Below are 17953 nucleotides of genomic sequence, written 5' to 3' on the forward strand. Positions count from 1 at the left end.
ATGGCAGTAGAGTGGTCCCTGACTGACACCGGAAGGTGGGCAACATGACAGGCAGGATCAAGGGCTGACAGTGCCCGGTGAGGCAGGCCCAGGGATCTGGCCTGCTAGGCTCCAAGCTCAACTCCGCTGCCAAGTTCTTGCAGGAATCATGGGATAGCTCTTGACACTTCCCTGCCTCGGGCGCATGGACTGGAGACGGAACAGTGGGAATCTGGGGACAGCACTCATCTGAGAGATACTGGCAATCCCCATGCTGCCGGCACTGGACAGACTCAACCATGGTGCTGGTAACCACATCTCTTCCTGGGGGCACCACCAAGACAAGACTGGGGGATACGGGGGCGGGGGGGGCAATGAAACAATGACAGGCAGCACTCAGAGACTCAAAACTCTTTTATTTCCTGCCAGGAAGCCCCTTAGAGGAGCCCGTGGAGCAGGGGGAGAGGAGGGCAGCACAGGGCCCTTTCTGACAGCAGCTCCCTCCACTCTCCGATGGCACTGGCCGCTGACAGGCCACCCACACACTGCCATGTTCAGCACAAAACCCCACCTGGGCTGGGCCTAAGTGTTGGAAGCCCTAGGAGTAGGGGATGGGTGCTGCCAGGCTAGCGGACACCAGAAGATGGAGTGCAAGTACCCTAGGGTAGCTCAGGCAGACAACCAAAGGAGGCCTTGGGAAGCCTCCGGGGAGCTAGGTGCAGACCTTGGGGCCCCACCCCACCGCCCTGGGGACACAGCTACCACCAAAGTGCAGTCGGCCGGGGTCCCCACCCTCCTTGTCTGCACCCGGCCCTGGGTGTGGCAGTGGCAGGAGCTGTGAGGGAAGTAAGGCCCTCCTGGAGGAAGAGGAGGGGCCACAGGGCAGGGGCCTGAGCCCCGGGGAAGAGCAGGGGACTTCTGAGCAGCCAGTGAGACACACGAAGCACCCATCCTAGCTTTCTATCCAGCCCACCCAGCCCCCCTGTAGCAACCCTGTCATGGGAGTGAGGGGAAGGGGTCCGTGAGCAGAGGGGCGGGGTCTGGCAGCCATCACCGCAGGTTGAAGACCAGGCTGACGGTGAGGATGATACCCAGGAGGAGGACGAAGGGCAACCAGGTCTTCACGAAGGCCCCGACGCTGACATGAGAAGCACAGTGGCGGGCCAGGTGAGCCCCATGAAACCCCTGGAACCATGCCCTCACCCCAACAGTGGTCCGCCAACGGCAAGGCCCCACCTGATGCGGCCGGAAGGACTAGTAGGTTTCTGTGTTATCCTCTTTGGGGCTCACTGGCTGGGCCCACAATCACCCTTTCCTGAGAGGCCTCTAGCACGTCAGTGTACATGTGGAAGCCAGAAGCACCCCCTGCCACAGGGAGGCATGGGGTGCACAGGTATTCGTGGCGCTCACTGGAGCCGAAGCGCTGAGAGTCAAGGGCCTGGCCTGGCTTCAACCCTGGCTCTGCCTCAGTGTGATGACAGCTATGCTCTTCCCAGGGGACCTCTAAAAGCCTTCCTGGGAGGAAAGAAGACCCAAGAAGTTTGGACGGGGGTAAGTCAGATTAGCCCAGGAGTGAGCTCGCAAGCCCAGGCTCTGCTGTGGCCATGCTGGGGGACCACAGGCAAATTACTGAGCCTCTGAGTTCTCTACCCCTTGAGCAATGCCCCCTGTCCTTTGGATTTGTTTGTTTTTCAGACAGGGTCTAACACTCCTGCTAAGGATGGCTTGGGACCTTGATCCTCACACCTCCACCTCCCTAGGAGCTGGGATTACAGGTATGAGCCACACCCAGCTTACTTTTTTCATTTTTTTGTGTACGTCCTCATCCTGGGGGGCTTGAACTCAGGGCCTGAGCACTGACCTGAGCTTTTTTTTTTTTAAATAATTTTTTATTTATTTATTTTTGTGGGGCCTGGACTTGGCCTGGGTGCTGTCCCTCAGCACCGTCAGCTCAAGGCTAGTGCTCTACCACTTGAGCCACAGCTCCACTTCAGGCTTTTTCTGCTTATGTGGTGCTGAGGAATCAAACCCAGGGCCTCATGCATGCAAGACAAGCACTCTACCACTAAGCCATCTTCCCAGCCCTGACCTGAGCTTCTTTTGCTCAAAGCTAGCACTCTACTACTATTTGAGCCACAACTCTACTTCCGGCTTTTAGTAGTTCAGTGGCAATAAGAATCTTATAGACTTTCCTGCCTGGGTTGGCTTTGAACTGTGATCCTCAGATCTCAGCCTCCTGAGTAGCTAGGATTACAGGCGTGAGCCACTGGCGCCCAGCCCAATTCTCTCCATCTTCATATCTCAGCCTTTTTTTTTTTGGTCAGTCATGGGGCCTAAACTCTAGACCTGGGCACTGTCCCTCAGCTCTTCAGCTCTTCTTGACTAGTGCTCTACCACTTGAGCCACAGTGCTACATCTGGCTTTTTCTGCTTATGTGGTGCTGAGGAATGGAACCCAGGACCTCATGCATGTAAGACAAGCACTCTACCACTGAGCCACCTTCCCAGCCTAGGGTCTAACTTTTTGCCTGAGATCCTCTTTTTTTTTGTCAGTCACTGGGCTTGGGCGCTGTCCCTCAGCTCTTCAGCTCATGGCAAGCACTCTACCACTTGAGCCACAATGCCCACTTCAAGCCTTTTCTGTTTTTATGTGGTGCTGAGGACTTGAACCCAGGGCCTCATGCATGTAAGACAAGCACTCTACCAGTTGAGCCACCTTCCCAACCCTCCAAGATGCTCTTGATCTCTACTTCCTGAGCAGGAGGGACTACAGACATGTGCCGCCATGATGGGCTGTAAGTTCTCTCTTTCCTATCATCTGGGACTGTCATGGAATTCACAGGTCAGGAGCTGTGGCTTCACAGTCCCATCTAACCCTGTGACCACCTTGCCATCTACTCACACTGCCTCAGCACAGGGCTCTGGAGAGTCACAGCTTCAGACTCATACTGCCATTTTACCAGGGACAGCTGCAGCCGGGAGGCTATGGAGGTTATGTAGTGCCTGATGGGGGCATTCTGACCATCTTGCTCTCCACCAGGAAATGAGCTTGCCATTTTAGAACTTTCATGGCTCCCACTAGCATCTGATCCAGTCATCCTCATTGACTGAAGGGCTGCAGCAATGGCCTTGCGGGGGCCCCTGGAGGAGCAGCTGAAGGGGTGTGGTAGGGGGTGAGCTCACCTGACGTATTTCCCATAGAGCAGGCAGAAGAAGCAGAGCGTCACCATGTTCCAGTTGGTGCTGTTGTTGTAGCGCATCAGGTTCAGGGCCAGTGCCACGTGTGAGTGGCAGTTGTCACAGCAGAGATTGTGCTGGAAGTGGGGAAGGCTGGGTAAGGACGGGCGGGGGCGGGGGCGGGGGCCTGGGACCTGCTGTCCCCGCTCACCTACCATGCGGTGCTTGTACTCCTCAGAGGCGTCATGCACAGCTGTGTCCCAGGCATTGGGGCCGCTGGCATAGACCTGGGCAGGGTCCAGCTTCCAGTACCTGAGGGGAGATGGGGTGTGGTCACTGCTCAGCTCCCCGCAGCCTCGTGGCTCTATGGAAGTTCTGTGACCTGCTGTGTGCCTGGCCCTGAGCTGGGCGCTGAGGCTGTGGGGGTGTCAAGTCAGGGGGTGTCTCCTAGCAGACAACTGTAACACAGGTTGAGACACCGAGTGCTACATGGAAGCTAATTCAGCCCCAGGGCTGATGGTCTGAACGGTGGGGACTCCTTTCAGACAGTGAAATGCTACCCCTAAGGTAGCAGTGCTAGATGCAGCCTTTGAGAAGTGCCTAAGAGTCACGGGGTAGAACCGTGAGTTCTTATGAAGAGAGGCCTGAGACCCCTCGACCTTTTTACAATGTGAGGATACAGTCGGCCCCACACCTCCCCATGCACTGCATCCACTGGCACCTCCATCTGGCCTTCCTAGCCTCTAGAGCCGTGAGAAATTTCTGATATTTATGTACCACCCACTTGATGGTATTTTGTTATAGAAACCTGAAAAAAGACAGAGGGTAGAGGGTAGAGCCAGGCACATACCTATAATCCTGACTACTTAGGAGGCTGAGATCTGAGGACTGAGGTTTGAAATCAGTGAGATTCTTATTTCTAATTAATTAGCTAAATGCCAGAAGTGAAGCTGTGAATCAACTGGTAGAGCACCAGCCTTAAGCAAAAAAGCTAAGGGTTAGTGCCCAGGCCCTCAGTTCAAGCTCTAGTACTGGCATGTGTGTACAGGTGCGTGCATGCATGTGCACACATGCACACACACACACGCACAAGGTATGAGGAGGCTTTTTGGAGGTAGCCCTTGAGTCTAGGCTGAAAGAAAAGGAGTTAGCAGGACAAAAAAGGAGGTAGGCATTGAAGAATGTGGGAGGCAAAAGATTGCTCTGGACCTCAAAACTTAAGTGGTTGAGAATCAGCTACTTATGAGGGAAGGCTTCTGGAGAAATGGAGTGAAGGAATACTTGGGGGTAAGGCAGGAGATGTAGCAGCACGCTAGTCACATGAGAGCTATGCCAGGTAGGGGTGAATGTCACATGACTCTACCATCAGCAACATTCTCCCCAAGCTTCCCCATGTGGCTTGCTGTGGTCAGTGGAAGAGAAGCCCATGAAGGTCAAGCTGGACAGGCAATGGAGTGCCCCAGGGGTCAGAGGCCAGGAGTGCTGGGATGTCAGAGCGCCCTCTGGCTGCTGTGCAGGGAATGGCTTGGTGGAGGAGCCTGGAGACAATGAGAAACCACCAAGCCTGAACTGGGGCCACTCAGGTACCTGGAAAAGGATAGTCTTAAAACTTTCTTCAAGAAATACAAAACAAACAGACCCAACATGTTGCCTTTGAAAATCAGTCTAGGAGCAAATATCCAGCCCAGAAACCTGATGTACGTGGCTGCCTAGTAGCGTCTGTCTCTCTCCCACACTTGTCCTCTGGGTGCTAGCTCCTGCCATGCCCAAGAGCCTGGCCTGTTGCTCTGGGCAGGAACCTGGCCCTAGGGCCAGTCACACGGGTGTTCATGACTTACTTGGCAGGCTTTCCAAAGGCCATGTTGTCTTCCTGTTGAGAGACAAGAGCAGAGGTCAGTGGGAACTGACATGCCGGCCGCATGACAAAGCTGGGTCAGGGGCTGAAGGGCAATGATTCGGAAGGGGGTATGTCAGGGATAGGAAGCTGGGCATGAGCCAGCTCAGGGCTAGCATGTTGTCTTCAGTGCCAATAATAGCTTTTGGAGGAAAGCAGTGCAGCACCCGAGGAATCCTCTGGCCCTTGCTAGGCATCATTTCTCTAAGTTCTCAGTCAGTCTGATTGCTGATCACAGTCACGTTTCCTTTGTGGCGTGACCTCCCAGTCCTACGGAGACAGCTCACATGGAACTTCTACCTGGCAGCCTGATACGCAGTGTAGGATGGGGCTGCTGGATCTATAAAGCCTTCCCATGAGGAAGACCTAAACTCATCACAAAAGACATGGGTTATGGGACTTACACAGAGACAAAAACTAGGTTCAGAACCCAGGAGACAATAAAGATCAAAGAGCTGGTTGAAGAGGAATTATAAACGTGTATGATAGTAGCTGGGTATAATAGCACATACCTGTAATCCCAGTATTCAAGAGGCTAAGGTAAGAGGATCACAAATGGGAGACCATTCTGGGCTATATAAGACCTAGCCTCAAAAACACAACAAATCAACTGACCACAAATAGACAAGCTTAAAAAAAAAAGCTGTATTTATAACCATGAAATTTATACAAATTCAACTTTTTAAAATACAAATTCAACATTTTTTCACTAATGAAAGAGTATTGTAATATTGTTTAACCTCAAGGAGGAGACATATTAATCTTTAGGTGAATTTATTTTTTGTTGCTGTTGGGTTTTTTTGTTGTTGTTGGTTGTGGGGCTTGAACTCTGGGCCTGGGCGCTGTCCCTGAGTGCTTCAGCTCAAGGTGAGTGCTCTACCACTTGAGTCACAGTGCCACTTCTGGTTTTCTGGTGGTTAATTGGAGATAAGAGTCTTACAGACTTTCCTGCCCGGGCTGGCTTTGAACCATGATCCTCAGTCTCAGCCTCTTGAGTAGCTAGGATTGCAGGAGTGAGCCACTGGCACCTGGCTAGGTGAATGTTTATAATTACTTTGCCCTGAGTAACAAAATGAAACCAGGTTGGACTAGAATATTTATGATTACATACAAAAGTCTAATAAAAATGTGACAATGTAAAAAAAATACAAAAGAGGTCTTACCCTATTAGGATGGTTATTAGTACCTATTAGGACGGTCATTAGAACTACTAATACAAACAGGCTGTTTCCAACACATCCCTTCATTCCAGCCTGGCAAGTGGAAGCAGGCAGATGCCTGCATTCATCTGGAGAAAGCCCACTGGGTAGACCAGTCTTGGGCCATCCTCAGGGAACAGACCTGAGAATACAGCTGTTTATTTGGGAAGCACCACCCCAGGGACCAACCATGTCAGCCTCCCCTGTCCCCCACACCTTGGCTCCCACCTTCTGAAGGTCCAGAGATGTGGTTCCTGGATGGTCTGACTCCACTCTTGCCTCTAACCCCTACCCATGTCTTGGTACCCCAGGGATGGGGGCAAAGAGCTGGGCCAGTAACTTAAGAATCCTCTGGCCACACTGCCCTCCCGGCCTGTCCTGGAGGCAAGAGAAGGAAAGGGGTCAAACACTGGTGAGGGGCAGAGGGCTAGAGCCAGGGTTGCGCATTATTTGCATCTTTGTGGGTCTGGGGAGATGGGCCAGCTTTCCATGTAAGTCTTGGAACCCTCCAGGTCATGGCAAGAATGGGACTCACCGAGACAAAATAGGGGCCAGCAAAGTCCCGAATGACTCCAGTGGATGTGCAGATGCCCATGTGGCCGATGATGGGGAAAAACCACCTGTGAGGAAAGAGGGCAGGGGGGACAGTGCTTAAGGGGTCTCCAGTCAGTTAGAAAGATGTGGGGACACTCTGTTGTGGGAGCCTGTGACGATAGCGTCCTGTGATGAGAGTCCATTACCGTGCTCCAGGGTGGGAAAGCATGAGGACCATTGAGAACAGCACCCAAAAGATACCGCTACACCTCACCAGGAGACCCCAAGCAAAGGGGCCAGCCGAACTCTTATTCTCTGCTAGGGAACAAAAACAGCTCCTACCAATTTTGTTGTTGTTGGTGGTGGTGGTCGTGGGGCTTGACCTCTGGGCTTAGGCGCTGTCTCTGCACTTTTTGGCTCAAGGTGAGCACTCTACCACTTGAGCCACAGCACCACTTCCAGTTTTCTGTTGGTTTATTTGAGATAAGGGTCTAAGGGACTTTCTTGCCTGGACTGGCTTTGAATGGTGATCCTCAGAGCTCAGCCTCCTGAGTAGCTAGGATGACAGGCAGGAGCCACTGGAGCCTGGCTCTCCCCCTCCCCCGCCCCGTCATGGGGCTTGAACTCTGGGCCTGGGCACTGTCCCTCAGCTCTTCAGCTCAAGGCGAGCGCTCTACCACTTGAGCTACAGTGGTTTATTGGAGATAAGAGTTTCACGGACTTTCCTGCCCAGGCTGGCTTTAAACCTCGATCCTCAGATCTCAGCCTCCTGAGTAGCTAGGATTATAGGCATGAGCCACCAGCACCTGGCTTTTTTTTTTTTTATTATTATTAATTTTTTTTTTTTTGTCAGTCGTGGTGTCTGAACTCTGGGCCTGGGTGCTGTCCCTCAGCACTTTAGCTCAAGGCTAGCGCTCTACCACTTGAGCCGCAACACCACTTCTGGCTTTTTCCTGCGTATGTGGTGCTGAGGAATCGAACCCAGGGCCTCATGCATGCAAGGCATGCACTCTTCCACTGAGCCACCTTCCCAGCTCCCCTTTTTTTTTTTTTAAACAAAAACAAAACAGCCAGGCAGGGGCTGGCTCAGTGGTAGAGTGCTTGCCTTGCATGCATGAGGCCCTGATTCAATTCCTCAGTACCACATAAGTAGAAAAAGCCAGAAGTGTGGCTCAAGTGGTAGAGCACTAGCCTTGAGCTGAAGAGCTGAGGGACAGTGCCCAGGCCCAGAGTTAAGGCCTCACAACAAAACAAACAGCCAGGCAGAGCGGGGTGCTAGTAATCCTGTAATCATGCTACTCAGGAAGCTGAGATCTGAGGACTGCAGTTCAAGCCAGCCAGAGCAGGGAAGTCTGTGAGACTCTTATCTCCAATTAACCACCAGAAAACCAGATGTGTTGCTGTGGCTCAAAGTGCTAGAGCACTAGCCTTGAGCAAAAAGAGCTCAGGGACAGCACCCAGGCCTTGAGTTCAAGCCCTAAAACCAACCAAAATACAACAAGGAGAGCCAGGCACTCTATGTCTTAGTAGTTCACCCAAAAGAAACGAGAGCTCGTGCATACCAAAGCATGCACAAGAAAATACATTGCACTTTATTGCAAATAGTTGCAATCTTTGTCAAAACTCATTGAACTTGGAATGTGTAAGGCACAGTACTGCAAAAAAAAAAAACAATAAAACAAACAACAACAAATTTTTAATGATCTCTACTAAAATATGTGCTTGTTACTGTATATGAATTACCTTAATAAATTTGCTTATAAAAGAAACTGGTGGGCTAGGAAGGTGGCTCAGTGGTAGAGCACTTGCCTTGCATGCATGAGGCCCTGGGTTCGATTCCCCAGCACCATATAAACAAAAAGAAAAAAAGCCGGAAGTGGCGCTGTGGCTCAAGTAGTAGAGCGCTAGCCTTGAGCTGAAGAGCTGAGGGACAGCGCCCAGGCCCAGTGTTCAGGCTCCACGACCAGACCCCCCCCCCAAAAAAAAATAAATAAAAAATAAAAGAAACTGGTTTCTATGTCTTACATTAGGGTCCATCTGAGATTTGTTTGTTTTTTTGTACTGGGGTTGGAACTCAGGGCCTGGGAGCTGTCTCTTAGCTTTTTTTTTTTTTTGGGGGGGGCGGTCTGGTCGTGGGGCCTGAACTCTGGGCCTGGGCGCTGTCCCTCAGCTCTTCAGCTCAAAGCTAGCGCTCTACCACTTGAGCCACAGCGCCACTTCCAGCTTTTTTTTTCTCCTGGTTATGTGGTGCTGAGGAATCGAACCCAGGGCCTCATGCATGCAAGACAAGCACTCTACCACTGAGCCACCTTCCCAGCCCCTTAGCTTTTTTGCTTAACATAGCTGTTCTACCACCTGATTCACAGCTCCACTTGCAGCTTTATGTTGGTTGACTGGAGATAACAGTCTCCTGGACTTTTCCTGCTGGGGCTGGCTTCAAACTTCAATCCTTAGATCTCAGCCTCCTGAGTAGTTAAGATTACAAGTGTGAGCCTGTAATGTTAATCTGTATCTCATAAATACATATATAATTACAATGTGCCAAGATTGCTGTTGTTGAATCTGGTTCTAATATCAAATCTAGGTTGAGTATCTGTTTTGGCCAAATTATTCAATCTCATCTCTCAGCAGAAAGTGAGTGGGGTGTGTGTGTGGGGGGGGTGGAAACAGTGAGGATTAAGTAGGATCTGCTTGCAAAGTGCTTAAGATACTGCTTCATGTTTGGTACTTGTTCAATGCTTTATCTCAAGGAAGTCAATAAATACTTGCTATGTGAACTGTCAACGAGTTATCTGAAAACCATCTGGTCCCAGGATGGATACTCAGATTTATGAAAAGGTTGCTCCCTTGGCATCTCACACCCCGATCTCAGGACCTCCTCTGGACCAGACTCCTTTCAACTGGCTGGAAGAAGGTCTGGCTCTCACCAGCATTCCACACACCACAATTGTGTTGGGCTGCAAACAGAACTCTTGATGGAGGCTGGAGATCACAGCAAAGCCCTGTGCCCAGTGCAGCCCCATGGAAGAACTCTCCAAGTTGTCAGTCTGTAGGCTCCACAAAGGCAAGCTCCAGACACTTTGTAAACTATACCAGATCCAGTACAAATGAAGTCCTTGATAAAGAGTTAGTGAATGAACAAGAGAGTTACTAATCCTAGAGGTCTCTTTGGGGAGTGTAATACAAGCCCTTGTTGGCTTCTAAGCCTTTATTTCCTCATCTACATGTAAGGAGATAGTGTTTACTTTCATGGACATATAAGGACTGAAAGCCTTCAATGATATCATAAAATGATATTAATCTATGACATATAATGTTTAGTTTTTTTTCCTTCTTTCTTTCCTTTCTTTTCCTTCCCTCCCTTCCTTTCATTCTTTCTTTCTTGTCAGTTATGGGGCTCAAAATCAGGGCCTGGGCACTGTCCCTGAGCCTCTCTGTGCTCAAGGCTAGCACTTTGGTTTTTGGAGATAGGAATCTCACAGGGACTTTCTTGCCTAGGCTGGCTTTCAATTGCGATTTTCAGATCTCAGCCTCCTGAGTAGGTAGGATGACAGGAGTGAGCCACTGGTGCCCAGCTGTTTATTTTTTTTAGTAGCAATGATATTCTCTATTTTCATGCAGAATCATCACCGAATCCGAGGAGAGCAGGCAGATCTGAGGATTTAGTCTTCTTCCTGGGCCTCCTTTTGAAAGACAGATGACAATTCCTTGTGCCACACCTATCCCTAGCTGTCAGCAACAAGGCCTTGCATTACAAAGGCGAGTTTAAGGCCTCTCTCCCATCAGATGGAGGGTGAGTCCTCTGAAGGGAGTGTACAGCCTTCAATGGGCACGTGGTGTCTTCCTCATCTAGACCTGAAGAGAACTGGGAGGTGAGCTGCTTCTGGCCCAGGTGACATGGAATTGTGGTGCTTCTACCTCACATTACTACCAGTTCTCTGCAGTGAACCATATGATAAATGTTTTGAAAATGAGAAGACCAGAGATTTAAAAGTAACATAATAAAATAACTTTTGCAAAACACATCCCCTGAGTATTCTTTCCATTTATTGTCACATTAACATTTTTCTCCATAGCACAAACTCCTATCAGAAGTTTTCTTGTGAGTTACTTATTTACCGCCTCCTCCTTTATGAAAGCAAGCACTCCACTGTATAATTTTACTACCTAGGACTAATCTGGGCACATAGGAATCACTATTGACTATTCAAAACAACACTGAATTTATCAATGAACATATATTCTTACAGTTTTGTGTGTTTTTTTGTTTTTTGTTTTGGTGGGGCCTGAACTCTGGGGCCTAGGCACTGTCCCTGAGTTAGCTCAAGGCTAGCACTCTACCACTTGAGCCAGAGCACCACTTCCAGTTTTTCTGGTGGTTTATTGGATATAAGAGTCTCATGGAGGGCTGGGAAGGTGGCTCAGTGGTAGAGTGCTTGCCTTGCATGCATGAGGCCCTGGGTTCGATTCCTCAGTACCACATAAGAAAAAAGAAAAAAGCTGGAAGTGGCGCTGTGGCTCAAGTGGTAGAGTGCTAGCCTTGAGCTGGAATGCTGAGGGACAGCGCCCAGGCCCAGAGTTCAGGCCCCACAACCGGACCCCCCAAAAAAAAAGAGTCTCATGGACTTTCTTGCCTGGGCTGGCTTTGAACAGTGATCCTCAGATCTCAGCCTCCTGAGTAGCTATGATTACAGGCATGAGCCACTGGCACCCAGCACAAGTTTTATTTTTTAAAGGGCTTTGATTTGGCTTCTCTTAAAGAAATGTACAAGTGGGCTGGGAATGTGGCTTAGTGGTAGAGTGCTTGTCTCACATGCATGAAGCCCTGGGTTCGATTCCTCAGTGCCACATAAACAGAAAAAGCAGAAGTGACACTATGGCTCAATGGTAAAGGACTAGCCTTGAGCAAAAGAAGCTCAGCAACAGTGTATAAACCTCACTGAGTTCAAGCCCAGGAATGGCAAAAAAAAAAAAAAAGAAGAAAAAAAGAAAATGTGTAAGTATTTGAAAACAATTCAAGATACTCAACATAAGGCAAAAATTAAGATCATTTAGCTGGGTGAGATAGGGCATGCCTGTAATCCTAGCACCCCAGGACTAAGGCAGGATGGAGAATTTGAGGTTGATAGGTACCACATAGTGAATTGTAGGCCAGCAACATATAAAGTCCAACATGATCCCTTCTCTACACCACCACTTTGCTGTATTTGAGTCAGGTTAAAAGGGGAAAAGAAGAAGTAATTTAAATTATAGCTATCAGTGGCAAATTAGACAGTCAGAAGACTGTGTTCTGAATGCCTTTGCTTCAGAGAGAGAGTTCTAAGCAGACTCAGCCATTACAAGAAGCTCAGCTTCACCACAAGAGAAGACAATTTCTACCTTAGAAAGTAGTTGTGGCTCATGTCTCATCCTATCAGGAGTCAGGATGAAGGTTCAAAGCCAGCTTAGACAGGTAAATCTGACTCTTTATCCCCAACTAACCAGCAAAATGCTAGGAGCGGAGGTGTGGCTCAAGTGGTAAAGTGGCAGCCTTGAGCAAAACAGCCAAGCAAGAGCAGCTTGAGGTCTTAAGTTTAAGCAAAAGTTCACACACAAAGAAAAGAAAATCAAACTGTGAGATTCCGAGTGAAAAAGCTTGGCAAACTGTCCTGAACGTCAACAAGCAGTTCTTGTCACCTGTCAAGGATGAAGTAGAAGGGCAGCAAGCAGCACCGGGGCACTTGCTTCTCTCCGGTCGAAGACAACGAACCTTCCGACCAGACCCTGGTTTGGAACTGAGACGGTGTAACATAACGGACTCACAACTCTCAGACCTCCGCGCCCCGTCTCATTCAGACATCCCAGAAGCTGGTGGGCCTTCAAACTCCCACTCTTGCTTCCAGACTCGGGAGGATGTCGCGTCGGCGAACGGTAAGCATTTGCTCAGTGAGTGACTGGGCCGGTGAATGAATGAAGCTAGGGGCCCCTCTTCAGGACACCTGCAGCGCTCCGGCCTCGCGGTCCCTGGCCATTTCCGCCGATCACTTGGCTCCCTCCAGCACTAGACCAGGCACCCCGCGGGTCGGCAGGGGGTCCCCCCGTCAGCGGGCGCGGGCCCCGGGCGGGTGGCAGGGGGAATGGAGGGGGGCGGGGAAGGGCTTGCTGCCTGTCGGGGCTGGGGTCTGATCCCGGCCCGCCCAAGGACGCCGCCAGCGGCCCGGCTCTCCCCGCGGATCCTCAATCCCCCAAGCCGGCACCGGAGGACACTTACGTGAGCACCGGGATGGGAGTCCACACCACGCAGTAGGGGAAGCGACTCCGTTCCACGTCCATGGTCACGCCGCCGGAGCCGTGGTACTGTTTCATGTCCGTCTCGGCCGCCGTCGGCGCTTCCACTTCCGCCATCCCGGGAGGGGGCGGCGGCGGCGGCGGCAACAGGAGCGTTGAACTCCCTTCCGCTTCCGCCATGCTACGCGCGCCCCGCTCCGGGAGGCCCCGTTCCGGCGCCGCTCGTTCCCGTGACGTCACTTCCTGGAGGTGGGTCCCCCGCGGTTGGCCTTCCCCCCGGGAATTGGAGCCGCGTTCCTCCGGGCCCCCCGCCCCCACCTCCGGCCCACCCTCCGCGCCCAAGGCTGTGCCGGTCCACTCTGCCCTCAGGCAGCTGGCAGTTGCCAAGAATGAGAACCGCGATGAACTCCGGTGTGCGGGGTTTGGCTTTCTTGGGCATTTTAAAGATGCCAAGCATTGTTTCTCATTCTCATAAACATTACATATTTAGGTATTTCCCCCTGTTACCAGTGAGAAACTGAGGCAGGGACGAGGGGAAGGACTCGAGGGACAGCGACTCAAACCCACGTCTTTGTATCTCCTTTGTTCTTTTCATTCTGCGTCTTCTGGCAGACTAAAATCTCGTGCCTGCGAGAGGACGAGCTAGCCAGTGGAGCAAGGAGATAAGGTATTTATTTGAGCTGAGTCTTGAAGTTGGCCAGGTGGCATGGGGGAGGGGGTGGATGCAGTGGTGCAAAGAAAGTCAGGCCGGGAGGAGCCGTGTGTGCAGAGGAGTGTGAATATCACCCTAGCTGGAGTAACACACCAGCCCTTAGATGTGATAGGATTCTTTCTTTGTTCAAATGGGAAAGCTGAGGGTCGGTGGAGATAGCAATTGTCTGAAATCACACCCAGTAAACCAGAGGGCCAGGCTCTGATCTTGGAGTCTTGGCTTTTAGAGACTGTCCAGATGGATAAAGGGGGCCTGGCGGGGCCAGGTGAAAGGCAGCTGTTCAAAATCAGGCAAAAGGAAAGGATAGACAAATGCACCCAGTAAGGTTGGAGCTCACACCTTTTGGGAAGGTCTTTCTTCTGTTGAATTATTCTCCCTCAATGCTGGTCCCCAGAAAGCCTGTGGTTCTGTTTTGGGCAATCATACTTCACTGCATTTTTTTGGTGTATCTGTGCTATAGAACCCCCCAAATCCTGGACTTTGGTAGCTACCACAGTTTCTGGTGCAGAGCCAGATGCAATACGAGCTATACCTAGACAGATTGAATATTCATTAAATGTTTATTTTATCAAATGATTCAACAAATTGATGTCTTCTAAAGACCTTACAGGTATCACAACTAAAAAGGATTCTGACCCACTCAGAATTCTTTGAGCACATTTGCATTTCTCCCATGACCCTGTGTGGTCTGTGATCTTTGGAGGGCAGTAACCAGCATCCAGCAGAGGGCTTGGAATAGATTAGGTGCTCAGTATACAGTTGTCAGATAAATAAATTACATTATTTCTTGATTAAATCACTGTAGTTATCTAATCTGTCCTGTACCACAGGCTCCAAGGAAGGTCTGTGTTTAGACATCCCTCCACCATCACTGTCAACCCAGGTGCCCTTTAAACATTTATTGCAAGGATGGATGAAAAAACGCAACCGAAGTAAGTCTCTCAGGGTCTACTGCAAATTTGATAGTACTAGCATAGTACTAAATTTGATCTGACAACCTTCAGTGGCCTTCCATTGCACTTAGTATAAAAGCATAAATATCTTGTGGATCCTACTGTCTCTTTCATATCTAGGGATATGATGCATACTGTACCTCTCTGCCTGAAATGTGGGCCCCACCCACTTCTATCCATCCTTTGAATTTCAGATGAAATGTTTTCTTTCTTTTTCCTTTCATTCTTTCTTTCTTTTGTAGTGGGGCTTGAACTCTGGGCTTGGGCACTGGCCTTGAGCTCTTTAGCTCAAGGTGAGCACTCAACCACTTAAGCCACAGTGCCACTTCCAGTTTTCTGGTGGCTAATTGGAGATAAGTCTCACGGACTTTCCTGACCGGGCTGGCTTTGAACCATGATCCTCAGATCTTAGCCTCCTGAGTAGCTAAGATTACAGATGCCCAGCTAAATGTCATTTTTCTTAAAGAGCTGATTCTTGGTCTTCCAATGTACATTAGAAACACTCTGCTAATTCCTCTTGGAACACTTTGTTCTTTTTCCTCATAACACATATGTGGCCATGTACTGTCTGCCTTCCCCACTAGATTAGAAACTCCTGGGATGCAGATATTTTGTCTTACTCATCTGCAAGCTCTATGTCTAGTATAACACATGATATTTAATAGTAGCTCAATTGCATGAGTGGCAAACACTTTCAGGCTTAGCATCACACACTGGGTATAGCCAGAGGACAGGATGCTAGCTTGTCATCTGTTACCTCTGAGCCATTTTTTTTTTTTTCCTATTGTGGGGCTTGAACTCTGGGCCTGGGCACTGTCTCACAGCTCTTCAGCTCAAGGCGAGCATTCTTCCACTTGAGCCACAGCGCCACTTCTGGTTTTCTGGTGGTTTAATTGGACATAAGAGTCTGATGGGCTTTCCTGCCAGGGCTGGCTTTGAACTACGATCCTCAGATCTCAGCCTCATGTAGCTAGGATTACAGGCGTGAGCCACTGGTGCCTGGCACCTCTGAGCCATTTTAAGGTGTTCTTGGAGGTTCTTACCAGAGCCAACTCTATTCCCTCTGGCCTGCTTCTTCCCCCCTTTGGTCCAGGCAGCTGCAGAAGCAAAAATACAATGATGACTAGGTTGCTGGAAGCAGAAGCCAGCTCCAACTCTGACTTCCTTTCTCTCAAGCTTGTCCTCCATGACAACAGGGCCCCTTCTCAGACAACATCACCTTGCTTCTCACCCAGTCTAACAGCCCCCATGTCCTGTGCCCTGCCTCCTCTGCTTTTGCTTCTCTTCTCACCCCTAGACAGATGGGAAATCGCCATCAAAGACTAACACTGCCTTCCAGGCTCAGAGGATCTCAGCAGGGCCCTGGAAGAAGCTCCTCTTACATAGAGAGCTTTGGGACAGGATTGATAGGGTTCAGAGCTACCCATCCCCCAACACATGCTCAGACCAAAAATAGGAATGACCATCTGGATCCACTTATGGGGCTAACTGGGGGAGGGGAAGATGGCAGAGTGGGAACTATCAAGCTGGCAAGCCTTTGAGGGTAAGATGCCGTTTGTTTGAAGGGTGAGCTTGGGCACTATTTATTTTGGGGGAAGTCGAGGTACCCCCTCAGTTGGTCCCATGTATGAGTCCCTGTGGTTCCTCTCTCAGGCCCTCTCATTCATTCTGGCCTTCAAGGCTCCCCATGGTCTGGTTCCACATTTCCTTTCCAGGTTCACCTCTCACTGCCTCCCCCTGGCTTCTTGGAAGTCAGCAACCCTGTACTTCATACCTCGTGTCTTTGCTCACACTGTTCCTTAATTGGGAATGCCCTTCCCCTCCTTGACTACACCATCTTCAAGGTTTCACACAAATACTCCCTCTTGGCTCCCAGAGCACGAAGACTACGTTTCCACCTATTGAATATTCATGTGTACTTGCATTAGCGTTAGCTGTTTACAAGTCTGTCTCCCTTAAGAGATTGTGAACTCCTTGAGAAAAAGATCGACTGGCTCTACTATTCTCTGTAGTCAGCAGGACACCTGGCAGATCTCAAGTGCCCAGGGAATATCCTGCAAGCTATTTGTTGACCATAAGGGCCTCCACTAATCCCCCCTTGCTCTGATGATGGGCTGAGCCAGGGGGCTGCCATGCTGCAGGTAGAGAAGCTGCTGAGTATGGCACAGGGTATGGCACTGGGAGGGTGGTGTCCTCGATTTTGCAGCCTTTTGGTCCTGCTCTATCATAACTTTTCTTCCCTCTCCTGGAGGCTACTGGAGACTGGAGAGCCCCCCATTTCCATTATGATTCCAGAACTTTCCATAATTGGGAGGGATGCCAAAGTAGCCACTATAATTCGAGAAATCAAGTTGGGCATCAGTGGCTCACACCTGTAGTTCAAGCTACTTAGGTTTGAATCTAAGGATCAAGGTTCAAAGCCAGCCCAGGCAGGAAAGTCTGTGAGACTCTAATCTCTAATTAACCAACAAAAAGCTGAAAGTGGCGATGTGACTCAAGTGATAGAATACCAGCCTTGAGTGGAATAGCTAAAGAACAGTCCCCAGGCTCTGAGTTCAAACCCTTATGGGGGGGGTACATGTGCACACGCATGCGCACGCACACACACTCAAAGTAATCATTTGACAATTGCCCCTCTGATTCTGTAGACATTAGATTCTACATCCTCTTCATTCTCTTTTATAGATGGACAGACTTTTCCAAGGTTATAGAAAGTACAGCTAGAACCAGAATTGACTTTAGTATAGGTAGTAAAGCACGAAGTTCAATGTGTAGACTCAGGAGTTGTCAGTCAGTGGGACCAGAACCTTAGCTGTCACACCTTAGGAAAGTAGCCGAACCAGCAGGAGAATCAGATTCCTCAGCTCTAATATAAAGAACAATTTTCTTGTTGTTTTTGTGAAGCTTGACAGCTTACACCTGAATGATGCTTGGCCAAAATAAGGGCTTCAGTGGCAGACATTGTAGCAGTTAAAACCCCACATCACTGCTTCAGGACCCATAAACACTTCAGAGCACTTCAGTGTGCATACGCTGTGATTTGGAGCCTCCTTACCACACAGCAAGATGAGCAGAGCTGGTGATTCAACATCCATTTTGCTGATGAGGAGAAGGTATCCAAAGGGGTTGAGGCACTTACTTAAGGTATAAGCACTTTTCAGAGCTGGGGTTCAGACCTTACCTGACTCTACTTTTAGGGCCAGTAGTGAATGATGGAGACCAGCCTGAGAAATCCACAT

The 17953-nt window shown here is 49.8% G+C and overlaps 1 protein-coding gene across 1 annotated transcript; it reads right to left on the minus strand.

The window, feature by feature from the left end:
- Positions 1 to 375: 375 nt before the first annotated feature.
- Tmem222 (transmembrane protein 222) lies at positions 376 to 13265 on the minus strand. Its single transcript, XM_070037532.1, has 6 exons — positions 13033 to 13265; positions 6784 to 6868; positions 4994 to 5025; positions 3371 to 3467; positions 3162 to 3292; positions 376 to 1117 (listed from the first exon to the last, which is right to left on the minus strand). Exons 1-6 carry the CDS (start codon positions 13227 to 13229, stop codon positions 1030 to 1032), a joined length of 630 nt encoding a protein of 209 aa, XP_069893633.1. The 5' UTR covers positions 13230 to 13265; the 3' UTR covers positions 376 to 1029.
- Between the last annotated feature and the right edge of the window lie 4688 nt (positions 13266 to 17953).

Source organism: Dipodomys merriami, unplaced genomic scaffold, assembly GCF_024711535.1.
Source record: "Dipodomys merriami isolate MVZ:Mamm:240054 unplaced genomic scaffold, mDipMer1.0.p SCAF_28, whole genome shotgun sequence".
In the NCBI taxonomy this organism is placed as follows: Eukaryota; Metazoa; Chordata; class Mammalia; order Rodentia; family Heteromyidae; genus Dipodomys; species Dipodomys merriami.

What these genes read in the sequence shown, in the direction of transcription:
- Tmem222 (XM_070037532.1), bottom strand. Translation starts at nt 13,229, where the DNA reads ATGGCGGAAGCGGAAGGGAGTTCAACGCTCCTGTTGCCGCCGCCGCCG. An exon ending in CTGGCCCCTATTTTGTCTCG is followed by an intron (nt 5,026 to 6,783) that starts GTGAGTCCCATT and finishes GTCTCTCAACAG; the next exon opens with GAAGACAACATGGCCTTTGG. An exon ending in AGGAGTACAAGCACCGCATG is followed by an intron (nt 3,293 to 3,370) that starts GTAGGTGAGCGG and finishes CCCCACTTCCAG; the next exon opens with CACAATCTCTGCTGTGACAA.